The 17,033-nt window shown below is 39.9% G+C and overlaps 1 protein-coding gene across 9 annotated transcripts in view; it reads right to left on the bottom strand.

Annotated features, from left to right (window-relative positions):
- Positions 1-17,033, bottom strand: part of LOC144209324 (uncharacterized) — a 31,999-nt gene that overhangs the window by 5,393 nt on the left and 9,573 nt on the right. For 5 of the 9 annotated variants that reach the window (XM_077735562.1, XM_077735563.1, XM_077735565.1 and 2 more), the window contains exons 4-11: positions 12,817-12,930; positions 12,388-12,579; positions 9,892-11,292; positions 3,821-4,824; positions 3,064-3,303; positions 2,027-2,204; positions 1,685-1,747; positions 503-813 (exon numbers count right to left, since the gene is read on the bottom strand). In XM_077735562.1, coding sequence (XP_077591688.1) covers positions 503-813; positions 1,685-1,747; positions 2,027-2,204; positions 3,064-3,303; positions 3,821-4,824; positions 9,892-11,292; positions 12,388-12,579; positions 12,817-12,930 — 3,503 coding nt within the window. Of the gene's footprint in view, positions 1-502; positions 814-1,684; positions 1,748-2,026; positions 2,205-3,063; positions 3,304-3,820; positions 4,825-5,262; positions 6,847-9,891; positions 11,293-12,387; positions 12,580-12,816; positions 12,931-13,060; positions 13,216-17,033 lie in introns of those variants that run through there. The other 4 variants (XM_077735567.1, XM_077735568.1, XM_077735570.1 and 1 more) reach the window with 4 other exon arrangements.

The following is a 17,033-nucleotide window of genomic DNA, read 5'->3' as shown; positions in this document are numbered from 1 at the left end:
GATTTAAGTGAACGTCTCCAAATGACTAAATTTATTTTTTTGTTTTACCTTACTGAAAGTAATTTTGTAATTTAGATTGTGTTATTGTATTGTTATTAATATATTAGAGTAAAGCATCATTATTATTTTTTCCAAATGAGCCTTTTCCGCAATTATTTGAATTTTACTTTCTAGAAAATGTCCTGTAGGACTTGGACTTGATGCCATGATACTAAGGTTGGAAATTGGGTACTATGGTAGGAAAGGAGCACCTTAGGGTGAACAGGAGATGCAAAATTAACAGGAGTGGACAATGAAAATAAAAACATAAAAACATAATTTGGTGGGGTTTGGATATTGCAGGTAATGTACACAAGAAATTAAGTAAAGTTTAGATTTTGTGTTGATAGGGTGGTTATTCCATTAACATCATACAGTTTCTAATGGGTGTGAAACCAAGTTATGTAAAAGAGAATTATGATATAATCATATTTTTGGCATTGAGACTGATTACTGGACCTACCTTTCCACCCCCTGGTTGATACTTTATGTTGTCTGTCGAGCCGATCTTTGAGCGGGCATTGTGGATATCGGGGGCAGGTGCGGTACCAGGACGAGACGTGGTCCTTGTGGTGCTGGTTGTTGTGTTAGTTGTTAAGGAGGAGGTGGCCCTGGGAGCACGGGGTACCAAGGGCTTCCTCTCTGTCGGTGCGCCAGTAGTGCTGGAAGATGTAGTTGTTTTGGAGGCTGCAATTCGGGCGCGAGAGGCAGTGGCCGTCGTAGTGGTAGAAGTAGAGCTTCTTGTGGTGGTGGTTTTGGGTTTGGTGGAATCAGCTACAATTGAGAAAAAAAAGTATGAGCAAATGACATTTATCCAACATAGGATTAAAAAAGGTACAATATATCTGTTGCCATGCCAAGTCCATTTTTCTAATGTATCTGATGGCTTATTTTCCTGATCGAATGTGAATGTCTATTTCTGAAAATACTGCCAAATTCTTGCCTACCGAACAGAAGGCAGTACAACATTTGCATCACATATAATTTATTCATCCACATCTATTCTGTAACATGCCAGCTTTTTCCTTAGAGTGCTGAGATATGCAGAGCAGTGTTCCACTGACAATCTCTCTTGGGTGCCGTGTGCATATCTCCAGCTCCTCCTAAGACGTGTTAAATGAAGGAAATCCTCCCCTTGCTTCCACATTAAAGTGGTATTTGCCTGACTATAAGAACCGTGACAGATTAAAGAGGCCCCAGGCTGTATCAGCAGGCGCTGTGAACTGCTGTCAACGGCAGGGAGACAGTAATCCCTCGCCTGCAGTGTTGAAGGTTTCTAACTTAGAAACTATTTCCCCTCTCTCCTTTCTTCGCATTTTTTTAAACCTCCCAACATTGTCATGGGTAGACAGTACAAAAGTTGCCGCCGCAATTGTGACAGCGCTTCAGCTGCCATAACGTAAACTCATCATTCTGCAAGACGAGTGAAATCTTTACCAGGGATGAACGACAAAAAAGAAAAATTATGCAAGTGCAAAAGGGCAGAAATTACACTGCCTGTTTGTGCATGTATTTGCAGTACATTTATTTTCAATTCTGGTTATCCTTGTCAGGGTTTTGGGTGCTTGCAGTTGTATTTCACTAATTTACAGCTAATCTAGATAATATGGAAGAAACATTTGAAGGGGAAAATGAGCAAAAATACCTGTGGAGGTCTTTAGAGTGCTTGGTCTCCTCTCCGCAATTGGTTGAGAGTCTGTCTTTGTGACTTGAAAAAAAAAACAAAGAAAATATAAGATATATGACATGTATGCATGCACTTACAATAAAATCCAAAGCCTGGCTGTTGATATTTTCTACTACAATGTCAAGTCATTGGAATATATCAAACATATTTACAATGGATTTGAAATTGAGAGTTATTTGCAGCCAGATGCCTGCAAACATACCACAGCAGGCTAGGTCAAATATGTCATATCAGCTTTCTAGAAAGAAGCTGTCATGTCATATTAAATTGAAAGATCTGTGTGCATGCAAGTCTGCTTACCCAGGGGCTTTCTGGATGTCGTGGTGGTCGCAGTGCGAGTTGACAAACTTGTGCGTGTCGATGTTGTCATTTTACTGGTTGCGGTGGTTGTCCCATTTTTGGTCGCAGCAGAAGAACCTGCTTGATTTGAGGTGGCAGTGCTGGCCTTTGGCACGAGGGGACGCTTTTCTATGGGTGCCTGCCAAAAACAATATGGACGATATCAAAAGGAAGAATCACAGCTTTTCCACACCAAGAATATTATCTAGAGTACTTCAGTCCTACTACAAAAACCCATCTGACTGAAAATTAGAGCAGCCGTAAATACCACCAAACAGGACCCACTACGAATGAATCACACGACGGCATTTACAAAACCATTGCCTGAATCCTGCCATCACATAAAAATCTGGGACAAATATGCATTTAACATGGAGATTTAGTCTTTGTTGAAAATTGTGGATTTCATTCAACTCCATATCCTACAGTGATGCCAGGCTCCTCGTACAGCTGAGCCCCCGCCTACTACAAGCAAGCCATAATGAACTCAGTCACCCTGCACCTGTGGGCATTGCGCTGCTAAAAAAAGACCGCCTGTTTATCATCTGCAGTGTATATATGGAGGCCACCAATAGAGGGTTGCAGAGAGCAAGTCCCAGACAGCATTCAACTCTTAGTTTAGAATTGGATTCTGTCTGCGACTTGGATGGCCTTTACTATACTATTTTATAACTGACATCATATGGAGGTCATTTTTGCAAGGAAATTTAAAGAACCATTTTACATAGCCTTCTTTACTCTCAACTGAACGAATAACTGCATCTCCCTTCCTAAGGCATTTGGCAAAAAGGGGTTACTACTACCACCACTATGACTAATACTGCTTTTTATAGTCCGGTGTGCCTTACATATGAAACAAGTTTTAAAATAGGACATTCATTGAAGATGCGCCTTATAGTAAAATACAGTACAGTATATAATTATAGATATAGTTACATTTAAGAATAGCTAGAAGTGTAGGCGAAATATCTGAGACCCCAGAATGTTTAATGGCTTACCTTCGTTTTAATATCACGTGTAGTGGTAGAGGATGAAAGGCGGCTAGTAGTAATGGTTGAGGGCCTCTTTGGAACACCAGTGGCTGTTGATGGAGCCTTGGTGGTTGTTTTTTTATCTATATTGGATATGCTTGAAGAGGGTATGGGGCGCTTAGTAGGTGCTGTAGTAGAACTGGTACCAGCAGTGGCTGTGACTGGCCGTGTTTTGGAGAGGGTGCTTGGTTTTGTTGCCCCAGCAAGCTGACAGGTGTAGACAAGCCATTGGACAAATACAAAAAGGTAAAAAAATAAAATAAATAAATGATAAGTGGAAACAATCATATATGGCGAAAATTATAACAGAAGGAAGGCAGCAATTGAATTACAAAATGGGAAAATTATGGAGTACATATAAGGAAAAATATATTATGAATGTGGAAGTTGCATTTGCAACACTGCAATAAATATTGATGATGGCTACTGTTCAGTCCAGTGCCAGTTTGCGCTCTGCTGTTCATAGAATGTATGTTTAAATGGAAAAGAAAACCAATAGCAAAGGCTTAAACATCATGCATTAGACACAGAAAGAACACCAAAATAAAATGTTGCAAATTAACCATGCCATTGGCAAAGTGACCACTTGTTACCAGCCACCTACAACCCCTATAATTACATTTTGTACGGAATCAAGCTTATATTATATCCTATATGTCGTGGGTTGGAACTGTGGTGTGAGTTAAAGACACAGGGAAGTTCTTACACTTATAGTATATCTTACCTTTGTTTTCTTGTCTGTTCCAGCCAATTCTTTGCTTGATGCTGCAGTGCTCCCATTGGTGGTGAATGGTTTTGCTTTTGTGGTCTTCTCAGTGACATCTGTTTTTATAACTTTGTCCTTCTTGTCATCCTTTTTCTCCACTGCCTTTTTGTCACTGACTATTTTCGTCTTATCTTCCTTTTCACCAAGCGACTTTACTGTCTCTTTTGGCTTCTCTGATAATTTTGCTAGTTCATCCTCTTTCTGAGCTTTCTCAGATTGGTGTGTCTGGGCTGAAGCTTTCAAGGCTTCTTCCACATCAGCTGCAGTGTCAGCCTTCTTTTCCGCCTTGTCAGGAGCGGCATCAAGCTTGACAGGTGTCGGCAGCTGCTCGGGGGTCTTTTCCACTTTGGATTCGACGTGTTGCTCTCTGCTGTCCTTCACCTCTGTCTTTTCAGTCTTCTCAGTAATTTTGCTCTCATCTTTTGTCTCATGTTTTCCCACAACCTCTTTTTTCTTAAATTCATCCTTCAAGGCCACATTTTCAGATTTTTCTACCGTGTCAAATGTCTCTGTCTTTATCAGTTTGTCTGCAGGTCCATGAGGTTGGACGTCTTTACCAGCTTTTTCCATTTTCTGCTGGACTAATTCCACTTTCTCTATCTCTTTTTCCTTTGGTTTTTCTTCAACCTTCTCTGGTAGCTTCTCTTTCACTTTTTCAGACTCCTCTTTTGCTTTCATTTCCTCTTTCTCATTAGGAATATTTTTAGACTCTTTATCCGCTGTAACTTTCACTGTGATTTTTTCCTCAACAACCTTAACTGCCTCTTTCTCCTTGTGCAGAAAATTTTCAGGCTCCTGCCACAGATTGAAATCTGTTTGTTTTTCTTTTCCTACATCTTTTTCCACCTTAGCTGCCGTTGGAAATTCAACCTTGACTGACTTTTGCTCAGCTGGATCAATGAGGTCCACTTTAGGCTTGTCTTCCAACTTCTCCTTTTTTTGGTCTGACTTGGCAGCATTTTCTACAATGACAATAGGAAAAACAATTACTTGATTTGTAATTGACTTCTATAAATCAGTAATATATCAAAAATGCAGAAGTTATGAAAATACTCAGCTTATTAAATAGATTTTTCATGTGCATTATGTTGTAAGCAGGAGAGGTTTGAAAACAGAACAAGCTGTAGCTTTAGGTGATACAAGTGTTTCACAATGCAATTCAACTACCATCTATCAATGTAGAATAAACCTAATGACCTTTAAGGAAAAATAGCGTCAATGTGATATAATGCCCATCCATTTCTATTGTTGAAAATATTGGATATAATCGTACACAAGAATTCAACCAATACACTATCTACCAAAACAAACAACAACAATGAAACCTAGCTATTTTAGTTGTGGATGAGACCTTTGAAAAGTACACAACAAATTAAAGAAAAACAAACTAGACCACCTACCATCCAAAATGATGGGTTTCGTCGAGTCCAGGTCAAATGAACTTTTGCCCACTTCAATAGCCATTTGCGAGTCAATTTTAAGCTTAGTATTGGGTTCAATATAATCCAGAACATTATCAGCAGACAGTTCACCAAAATTATCTGAGCCCACTATGAAGGCAGAATTGAAGTCCATTCCACTGTAACTTTTGGGGCTGGCCGGCACTGGAAGAACTATGTCACCTTGTTCGTTTTCCAATGTACACTCTTCCAAGGGTTGTACTCGGGACATTGGGAGGGCCATATTGCTGTCTCTTTGTGATAAGAATGGGGAGAGACACAAACGAGGTTCAGTGGGGGTTTGCCTTAGGTCAATGTGAGTGGTCCCTGCTGCCGAGAGAGTAGGTGGTGTAGTAGGTTGCTGATCTTCTGCAACTGTCAATGAGCGCTGCATGTAATGTTGGGATCGCCGTGACCCACTCAGTGGTGATAATAAGGGGTCATATCCTACCTGTTCACAACCGGGGTATTTATCAGAAAGCTCGAGGCTTGTGGGCACTGACAGGTGAGAACAGTCGGACATAGCACGACGCATTGCTTTCCTCTGCTTTTGTGCTCTTCCCATGAAACAAGGCTCTAGTTCCTCCTCACCTTCATCAAAGTCTTCCTCTCTGCTACTTTCTTCTGAAGAGCCCGCAGATAATTCCTCCTCGTGGGTATCTCTGGCTTCAATCTTATCCTCATTGGTTCTCTCCAAGTAGACATCACTGATAACGCCAATGGCACAATAGTTAGGAGGTACCTGGGGCATGGCAACCTTTGGACTGGATTCAGCAAAATTGGAATTGTTCCATGATTCAGAGGGAGAGTAGCCACCTAGAGTAGATGCCTCATTTGAACTGACTATGAGTGAGAGTGGAGGCAGGTTTGAGGTCGGCACCAGCGTATTCATCTGCCCAGCAGGGGATTGAGGAACTGGTGACATAGCTTCCCGACTGTTGACACCGCATTGCAGGGCTGGCGTACAGGGTAAAATGCCAGGAGAAGCAGGGGAGGGGAATGGGGAAAAAGAATGTGGGCTCTCTGGGCTCTCTCCAGCACTGCCCAGTGAAGCGTTACCCAAGGAGGTACTACCGGGTATGGTTCCTACCCCACCTGGTGCTCTCATTTCCATGTCCGTATTGCCCCTTTCTGTCTGCTCAAAGAAGTGCAGCCTTTCTTCGGCACTGTGGCCAGCAGCTGCTAACGATCCACAACCTACTCCCAAGCCTCTTGGTGCATCTACATCCATGGTCGAATGATGCTGCCAATCCCAACTCTGTGCCTGTCCAGTTGGTGAAAGGGATGCCCCCTTACAGAGCTCAGTAAACTCTGTGAAGGGAGAACCAGTCTTCTGATCAGAGAGGGATGACATACTATCTCCCTTTTTCCGCAAGTTCCTATGTATTTTCTCCAAAACAATTTCTACTGAGTCTTAGCAGAGTGAAAGACTGATCTTCAATTTAATTTTTCCGTTGCCTCGTAATTCCAGTACCAAGGTACACTGATCGTGTAAGGATGACCGTCTGCATCGCAAATACACACTGATGCTGTACTGGATGTGCACCTCACTCTCTTCCTCTCTCTCTCTCTCCCACACAGTGCTTCACACACCACTCACTGCACTTGTCACATGACCAAGTTGTGGATGCCAACTGGTTACTTTCACCACCTAGATCCCGCCTCCTGTGGTGGAGTGAGTAATTCTCCTCCCTTTTTTTATTTTCACTTTCCCTTCACGTTTTTTCTGCCTTACACACAAATGCAAAAAAAAAAAAAAAATGCACACGTCGCTGCCCTTGAGTTTTCCTTCAGCATTATAGAGCAAGAAGAGCAAAAGAGCTTTGGATGAGCAAGTTCCATCTTCTAATCTTACTTTTGTCCTACCTAATTCAAAAAATCAAATATATGTCCCACTTCTACAGGTTAATGTTATATGCTTCTATTTGTTATCATAACAATATTTTAAATGAGATGTGAGTTCGTGCAAGACATAGCATGTGTGCAGCCTGTCTAGTCATTACAAGAGGGTAAATCAAGAACAGCGGCACGTCAGAGGGGGATGGAGCGGAAGCCTCTGGTAAAAAGACCTTGTTATCTGTCGCAATAAATCTGGTCAGATTCTGGAGACTAACACTACATTAGCCTTAATGGTCCTACCGTCATGGGTAATTACAAACAATTAACTAACCAAATAGAGAAATTTTTGATAAAACAATATACTGTAACTGTACAGGGGAACAAACAGCTTCAATAATATCAGGATTTATCAACCCATCAGAATGGAGAAAAGTCTAAACCAGACAGATGGGTGACTGAAACCAGACAGATCCTGAGGTGCAGACATCATAACAACTGGTATACTGCCACTGCATCTGTGCATCACATCGTCTGTCAGATTTATCTACTTTTGTTTTGATTGTAAAACTCCCTGCCTTAAAGTTTAAACACAGGGGCAACCAAACTTATGGTCTCACCCTATGACAGGTAGATAAAGATACATAGTGCAATTCTAACATAATCCCACTGTGCGAACAACATTTAGTGTACCATAGCTCTCAAAGCAACTAAGTAATACAGATATTTAAAAAAAAAACAAATTTATAAGAGCACTAGAAAAAAGCAAAGACATTTTCTATCACTCCATATTTCTAGAGTGGGTATGCAATTAATATCACAAGCCAAGTCTCAAAAGGAATTATTAAAATGATTATGAAGCACATATCACAACTGGGGTAAACACTAGTATATTACCGCAGGGATGTCACAGATATGGAAGATGTAGACGGACAGTTTTTAGTGAGGTCTATAAATAGCTCCATCTCATCTTCTACCCAGGCTAGTCACAACACTCCCTTCTTTGCTAAACATCTATTGTTCCCAGAATGAACCCTCTCCCCATTAGTTGCCAAAGCAACAGTCTCCTGTTGCTATGGTGACCGAGTCCCCATCTGTGTGCCTGTTCCATGTCTGGTGGCAATGGTTGTTATATTGCCTGAACATTCCAGAAGATTGGGGGGCTCTGAACTAAGGTGCTAATTGAATTACTACTTCTATATAATGAGATACTTTGTACAGTTTTATATGACTAACTTTGGGCTTGTCCCTTCGGGGGTCGCCACAGCATAACAGTTGATTTGCATAATAACATAATTTCCCTATTCATAATCTCATAAATGATTCTTACATTTAGTTATTTTATGCCTGGCACACAAACAATGATTTTGGGCTCAATGGTTCTTCAAACCCTGTGTTTTCAAACAGTATTTAAACAGATATTCAAACAGGTGAAATTAGGACTTAAATACAGATGATTTACAGATTTTTTTAACCAGCTTGCATATAATAATAGTGTGTATTCCCCACAAGTGTAGAAGATCAATGGTTCCATGTTTTTCTTTGTTCTGAGAGCAACAGTAGTGATTATAAGTCACCCTAACAGCTGCCAGATCTTTCCTCTTTGCCAAAGGAAATTCACGCCTTTTAGAATAAACAATTTGTCGTTGTGTAACACTTCATCTGGAAAAGAGTTCATTTTACAGAATATGTACAAATGAAAACGAATCATTTCATAACAGTTGACACGGTTTGACAAATCTGTTTGGCGAGTACAATTTTAGCAGCTGAGGCAGGAAGAACAAATCTTTTCATAAACCCAACAAATGATCAACATGTTTTGCATTTTTGCTTCCTTTGACAGTAGTTCATTTAGACAGATTTTGACTTGCATCTTTATTGATGCTTCCATTAATCTCTTCATTTTACGCTTTGTTGAGCGGCGGATTTTCTGCTTTCGATAGTGTCTGTTTTAATGTTCTTCCTGCAGATGTCTCAAGTGGACTGAATAATGTTGTTGTTTTTTTTTGTTCTCATTTATGTAAGCTTCTCGCAAGTGAACCACTTATCCATCTTGTAACTATGAAAGAAAATAAAAGGGGACTCACCTATAGATGCAAGATGTCCAAGTCAGCAGCCACAGCACATGCAAAATAAAACACAGAAGAAATTGGATATTTGACATTACGTGGTTAAGAAATAAAACACAAATATGCATGTATAAATATTGTATTTCAAAACAGTTAAAATCATTCCAATCATGATTCATTTCGAGAAGTGTAAAGAGACAGGCTGCTAGAAAAGTCAAGAAAGTTAATAGACACACAGGAGGAAGGACATCCAAGCCTTCAATGGAAAAAAACACACATAAAATGACTGTGTTAATCAACCAGAAGAAAAAAGGTTTGGTTTTGGAAATGACAGCATATATCGACTGAGGAAGTACTTTGTCCGACTTGTTAGTAGCATCACACCTGATATCAAAAACAATGTTATTTACAAACAGAGTCGTGCATTACAAAGATTTGACACTCAGATTAAAGTAATACAATCCACAGCTTCAACGTTATTAGTCACAAACACTCATAATTCAATGACACAAAAATCCTCTAACATCATTTGAATTTAAGTATCACCATGCAAGGAATAATAAATGTGGTTCTAGAATACATCTAATAACCTATTTTGCATAGAAACACCACTCATCATGCTAAGAACTATGTACGTATAGTTTACTCTATAATTACAGTTACTGCTATTTATTCCACAACCAACCTTCGATGATGGGGGAAACCAAGCTTGGTTGTTCCACGGTATCAGCAAAGCTCGGAAAGAAGGGCTTTGCTGCAGGGTTAAGGCCAGATGCTTGAATTCCAAAAGAGGCAAGTGATGGGGAGGAAGAGGGGCTGACACTTGTTGTTTCTTGGGTTGGGAATTGCTTTGCATCTGAGGCGGTGGGACTCTTAAGTGAGGAAGATGATGACGAACGAGACTTCTTAGATTGACTTGTGTCCGTATTCTCAATGTCGTGCTCTTTTATTTGGAATTCCTGTGCTGTAGTTTTGGGGGAGCGTAAAGGGGCTGGACTAGGGGTGTCAAATACCAATTCTACGGGTATAGAATGAGTGGAAGCGCTAATATCACTGAAGTCAAATTGTTCACTGTTGCTGCTGGTAGTGTGAGAGTTATTCAGGAGCCATGAAGCATCTGAGGGTGAAAGAGGTGGAGCTGATGCAACCACTCCACCATTTGGGGAAGGAGCCAAATCTGGCTTAGATGGAGGACTGAAAGCAGGAGTATCTGCATCAGGTATGACTTGTATAACAGGCTGTTGGACAAAATCAGTGTTGTCAAACACCCCACTGTCAACCGTATCTGTTAAGCTGGTATTTTCAGTATCAATGTGCATCTCAAATGATTCACCAGGACTAGGAGCCATTAGCAAGGAGTCAGCTGGCCCAGCACTGCTAGGGGATGGCATAGTGAATGGAGCTGCAGTAGCTTTTAGTTCGCTGTTCAAGACAAGTGGACTGATGGAAACTGTCTCGGGAGATAATATATCATGGGCTAGTGGAGAAGGGACCAAGCCTTCCTCTATGAAACTTTCCTGTTTCCGTGAGCTCTGGTTGGTATTATCATCAGCAAAGGAAATGTCCTTGCTTGTTTGTGAGGAACTTCTAAGCTCCTTCACAACCTCTTGGGGGATCTGGCTTTTTGATGAAGAGTCAAAAGACTCTGGGGACACTTCCCACTCCTCAGGAATCTTCTTCCTACTTTTTCCCTTTTTACCCCGTCCACCACTCTTCCAAATCTGTTCCTCCCAGGCACCACCATCCCCGCTATCACGTTTGGTTTCAGTCCTTTGGTGGTGCAATTCTGGTTCGCCCTGTGAATGCACTTCAACGTGACCCTTGCTTTCCAGATGTTCGTGAGAGCCCTCATCTTTCTGTCTTCTTTTCTTCTTTTTCTTCTGTTTTTTGTCTGATTCCTCGACTTCCCTTTCATCACCACCTGCGTAAGGAGTGCTTTCTCTGCTAGGCCAGGTCGTAGGTGCGTCACCGTGAATCATTGCAAGATTGTTAATATGGCGATTGATCACAGATGTGACACTGGGGGTGAAAAGGAGTTCTGTCGGGAGGCAACCAGTCGCGTCTGGCCAGGAGTCACCTAGAGCACCTTGTTGTGGGTGAAGAGGGAAGAGTTTAAGGTTGGATTTGTTAGGTAAGAGTGTGAAAATAACTTCAGTATACTAAACAATCATCCATAGTAGCAGTATGTAGAGCATCCAAATAACTAAAAATAAATATGCTATATTTATTTCCTTCATTAGGATTGCATAGTTCAATTATAATGTTAATTCCTTTTTTCCAGACTTCAGACATAGTTTCTACATTTGACAAACAAGCGTCACAGACCAATTAAACATCTAAAGTTGATCATCTTTTATCGCCATTGCACATAGAAACATATACACATTCATTTATTGCAAATAAGTGGGGCACCTGTCGAGTAGCATACTTTACAGCGATTCTCTGGAGGGCTAACTGTTCAAAAACAAGGCTACCAAATTCTGATGCATTATAATTGGGAGAAGCTGGAAAGTGTCCACTGAGGCTTAGATCCTGTTTTTATACAACTTCATTAAGTTGAAGAACAGCATAGAAAAAATAGCTTACCGCTCTAGGCTATTAAGTACAATTTTAAGAAAAATAGAAGAATGTGAAGACTATTAAGACATGTTCAATTGTATACACCTAGTGAAATTTCATTAGGAATAAAAAGAAGAAAGCATGCAAGGATGCAGCAGGGCAATAACTAGCATAGAGAGCTCTCCTATGTAGGATTAACTAAAGAACCAAGCACACAAACATGTAGGCAGTACTAGAGGCCATTGCATCGTTGGAAACCTTATACATGACAGCATGATTATATCTGATCTGGTGTTTGTGCGACAAGATTTCAAAAAGAAGACAGACAACTGTGAAATGCTTCCAGTGGTGCAAACAGCAGCGGCCATTCTATGATATATTAAATCAAATTGTAAACTGATAATGCAGGACATAACAGAATCATGTATCAGATCTGTAAATAGATTGATTTGTATGTATGTAGATATGTTCAGATCCATTTGAAATAAACCAAATGTTACCTGCTTAAAATTACAAATGTATGTGAGTACATAACGTAAACATCCATTGCAAAAAGGCTCCTTTTACTAGCCAAGCGAAGACTGAATGTTTGTGACATCTGAGGAAAATATGCATGTGTTACCTGCTGACATATCCAGGGGGCTGCGTGGAGCTTGTGGTTCAGGCAGCATAGGGCTGTGGGGACCTTTAGGGGCCTCCGAGCCAACTATGGGTGCAGGCTGCAGAGGATCAGCGATACTTGGAGGCTTCTCTGGACTGAAAGATGTAGTCCCAACCTCTATATTTAACCCAGGGCTTCCAGAGTGGGAGAAACCTGAAAACAAGATGTAAACACAAACATATTAGGATCATAACAAAAATGCAAAATTTGGCCTCATGCTTTCAAAATAAAAAGGAAAGCAAAGCTTGTTCTTAAGTATATTGTTACTAAGGCTGGCTGGCAATGTCTAAACAAAACAATTTCTTAGATATGCTGTGGTTGTTCAAATGTCTTTATTTATAAATGGTAATAAACCATCTCCATTACCCTCATTAAATCTGTCTTTCATACCTGATATGTCTGCCAAAAATTGCTGCTGCTGTTTGTCAGCTTTGTGTGGCTGCCCCTCTCCCTGATGTTCGAGTTGTGACATTGATGTCTGCCCTCCTGTGGTCATTATACAACCTGCAATAACACAGAAAAAAAGACATAAGAGTTGCTGACCGCATGCTTTTATCAAATTGCAGACTGAACATTAAGGCATTCACAAATAATAAAAATAAAATAATTAACCACCAGGTATTCAAAGTCTCACCTGAAAAATGGTCTCTCAAAAGATGGCCTGGTTCCATTTAACTGATTTTACAGGGATATTTCTTAAATGCGGGTGAGTGCCTTTGTCTCAGTCGCCACTTCTTACTCAGCTGTCTGAGCTCCTAACAGTTTGAACCCCTAGTTACATGCACACCCACACCCACACACAAAACCAAGACTGCTTTGCAGTCAGGGCGTCTGGGTTGGGTGTGACGTCCCGGGTCGTGGCCGGTAGTACCTCCCCTTGCGTCCCTGACTACCAATTGCCCTTACACACAGCCCAGTCTACATCCATTGGTCCTGACTGGACAACAGGGTTACTAACTGTTTGATTCCATGTTGCCAGATCCAAAAGAGGATGACATAGTAAGGGGGAAAGAAAACACGAAAGCAAAGGACAGTTGTCTTTCTTGTCGTTCACCCCACAACATCTTATTTGGGGATTTTATAAATGACAGCCTGCAGGAAGGACAAACATGACGGGAGGAGGGCAGAAAAGAAAAGGAGGGAGGCGCCAATGGCAATCCTCTCCCAGCAGCATCCACAGTATGACAGTGAACCAAACAGACAGGATGCCAACCAAAGTCACAAACACTTCCACATACAGAGATGCGAAGGAGCCATAAAAAGGGGCTTATTGTTTGGCTCACCAAAAGGCAAAAAGCCTGTTGGACAAGGTCACTGATTGATTATGAAACACTGAGGCCAGAAAGCCTTTCCTGAAACTTTTAAATCAACAACTGCTCAGGTTTGAGGGCTTTGCTAGGAATAGGCAAAATTCTTTTTGCAAGAAAGCAGCAGTAAACAAAATATGTTTATGAAATTGTATAAGTAGAGTGTAGTAAGTAAGTGGATGCTGAGCTGTCTTACTTGTTGACATCACACGAAACCTCATCAGGGATAAGGCAGCATCATATTTGAATGTTCTCTAACTGACCTTAGTCTCACGCTATGCATCTTTCAGGGTTGCCGTGGCACCACAGGTACAATGTGATGTAAGAAGAACAGATTGCAGTTCTTAATGATGACAACTATCAACTCCAGTGTTCCTTTTTCCTGAGCTTAACATCATTCCTATAGACGTCTCGAGGCAGTTTTTTTAGTGCATTGGCATGTTCAGAGCCACAATTCTAATTATTTGCGAATGCAAGGGATTTGAACTTAGTTGTCATTATTGATTTGTAGTTTAAGTCTACTCATTTGATTTGGACTAGAGTGTAGGGGATGTGCTTATCTGCTAGTTTTAGAATTCAAAGCTTAGTCTAATTACGCCGCTCGATTTAGGTTAACCTTTTTTGAGTTGCTGGTACTGACAAACAATGTGTCAGACAAACAATATCTGCTGTGTTTAATGAATAATTAAATTATGATTGATCATGGAGCACATACTTGAACTTGTTGATCACATTATGCTGTGTAAAAAAATGCTGTTTTGGAATCTACCAGATCGATTGGGGTCAGTTTTAAGTAGGATGATAAAGATATTGCATACAAATTAAGTAGCTCTTTATTTATTGTTTTTTTTTTTTTTTATCCCAGGTATGTATTGCATTATTTGCATGTACCTTCAGGAAAAAAATGCACGGTAAACTCATACATGAAAATGTACTAGTCCTAACAAAAACTGGCAAACAGCAGATAACATGCCCCTTAGCACCTTGCATGTAGGGATAAAAAATCTTGTCATACCCAATGTGTTTCCTAAAAAGCTAAATTATGTGTATCCGAGCCTCAAGCCCTGAAACATCACAACACAGTACAATGTTTTGAATTAAAACCATCTTTTCCTCAAGAAATAAGGTGGATTAGATATGACAACGTCATACTAGCCGGTATCTGTGGTTTGCGAGCTTGTCTTTCGGATAGAGGCTTTTATGTAAATTAAAAGAATCATATGTATTATGTAGGGCAATAAAAGCATCAATAAATGCCAAAATCTCTCGAAAGTAGAATTTTATACGATGGTTATGTAGAGTGCATAATTTTGTTGAAAATAAAACTTTCCATACCAAAAACCCTCTTATGATCCACATTGAGCTATCACCTCAGAGCTATTGCATTTTGTATACAGTTTTTGGGATACTCAGTAAGAGGCACAAACAAAGCTAAGCTTTTTCACTTTAAACCCACACATTCACATGTGAAATGCTTAGACGGATGAAAAGTATTCTGTCAAGAGACAACTCAAAAGAGGGCGGATTTCATTTCCCTCTGAGCTTGGGAATTAAACCTCCATATTTAAGAGAGATCCATTCATAATGTGAACCAAGTGTCTTCAGGCTTTCATTACAGCAAGCGACCAAAACACTTCCAGGATGGTCAGAAGAAGAATGGTGCAAAAGTCACAGCAAGCATGTTAGGTTTTAGTTTATTAGCACAATATGCAGGCAGAGGGAAGCAAGTGTGCAAAGAAACAACCTGAGAAAGATACTCAACAGATCCAAAAAATAATGTTGTAGTATTAACAAAGACATGGTATGTACTGTGCTTCTGTATGTCATCCAGGAATAATTTAATTATAGTCATTATGCAGTTGATCCTTGATCTTTGGTTTGTGGTTTGGTTCAAAGCATTAATAATTAAGATTTAAGCCAATCATTCATTTATATTCTGAACCGCTTATCCTCACAAGGGTTGTCAAGGTCAAGGAAGCTGAATTTTCTACTAACATTTATATTATTACTGATTGAGGAATGGCATTAGTGCAAAGGAGGAGGGAAGTTCAGACTGAAAGAAAACAAATAATTTCTGAAAAGGTCATCAACAGAGATATGCATGAGTAGCATTTCAATAGAATAAACATATTGACAGATGTGTCAATCAGTCAGTGGGGAGTCGGATAATTTACAGTAACATACATACTCTGTCTTCCTCTTAAAAATGTGTGTGTGTGCAAAATAGCTAGGAAGCAAGGTGTTGACAGATAAGTCTTGCAGCATAGTTAAATCAGTTTGAAAGGTTTCAGACACGCTTTGTATTTGGTAGTGCATGTGTGTGCGTTTTCCTGTCAAAGACTGTGGACAACTTATTTTTTGATGGCTGGTGCATACAGGCTCAAATGCTGAATGGGTAAAGTCGCTCTGCAGGGTTTAGTAAGGGGTCATGTAAGTATATGCTAAGATTACAGATTGTTTGTGTGTATATGACTCCGGCTTTTAAAGTGACAAAACTGATAAAAGTGAAAATATTTCACTAAGAATGGGAATAAAACTGAGCTTCAAATCAGACTGACTATGATTCAAAGCCAAGATGTTGTTTGGAGGACTAATGTATGCTATAGCCTGAACAGGTAGACCATAGTATTAAAGCAAGAGTGGGTTAAAATTGGAAGGACAGGTAATGTATTTTCAAGTCAAAAACACGTGCTGGATATGCATAGCCCATGTAAAATTGTGAAAGTGTGTATAAAATACATTTTTTTTTTTAAAAATGTTATTGCTGAAGCGAAAACAATCAGTCACAATATTCATATGTGATATTCTAGAATCTAGAAGAATGGCAATGCATACTTTTATTGATATGACTTTCAGGTCACGTCAAGTCAACCTTTGCATAATTTGAAAGCTTCAAAATGTCACTGCTCAATAAACATGTCAGAATAATTTTTGGTTGGTATTTATAAAAAAAAAAGAAATATGCAAGCCACCTGTATGTTTTTGTTATCATATATTTGTGTTACTTTCTGCTTAATTTACACCTACCTTTCAGACATGATACTTAATATGCAAGGTCAGTCAAGTAAATTGAAAAAAATGGATGGAAATTCAGTAGTAAATCAGGCCCAATATATGTATGTATGTATTTATGTACATTCATATGAATGTCAAAGTTGCTCCCAATGCTGAATATAGAAACACAGTGATAGGATAGAATAGGTAGTGCTAAATGTGGCAGCGATAAATAGGAGCTTCGAAGCAGAAACAGTTGATGGGCAGTCAGTGTAGCAATGAAGACTGGATCTAGTCCTCTGAAGA

This window comes from Stigmatopora nigra, chromosome 16 (assembly GCF_051989575.1).
Source record: "Stigmatopora nigra isolate UIUO_SnigA chromosome 16, RoL_Snig_1.1, whole genome shotgun sequence".
Taxonomy (NCBI): Eukaryota; Metazoa; Chordata; class Actinopteri; order Syngnathiformes; family Syngnathidae; genus Stigmatopora; species Stigmatopora nigra.
The sequence above is the reverse complement of the archived record's forward strand: the minus strand, read 5'-3'. Positions and strand labels throughout refer to the sequence as shown.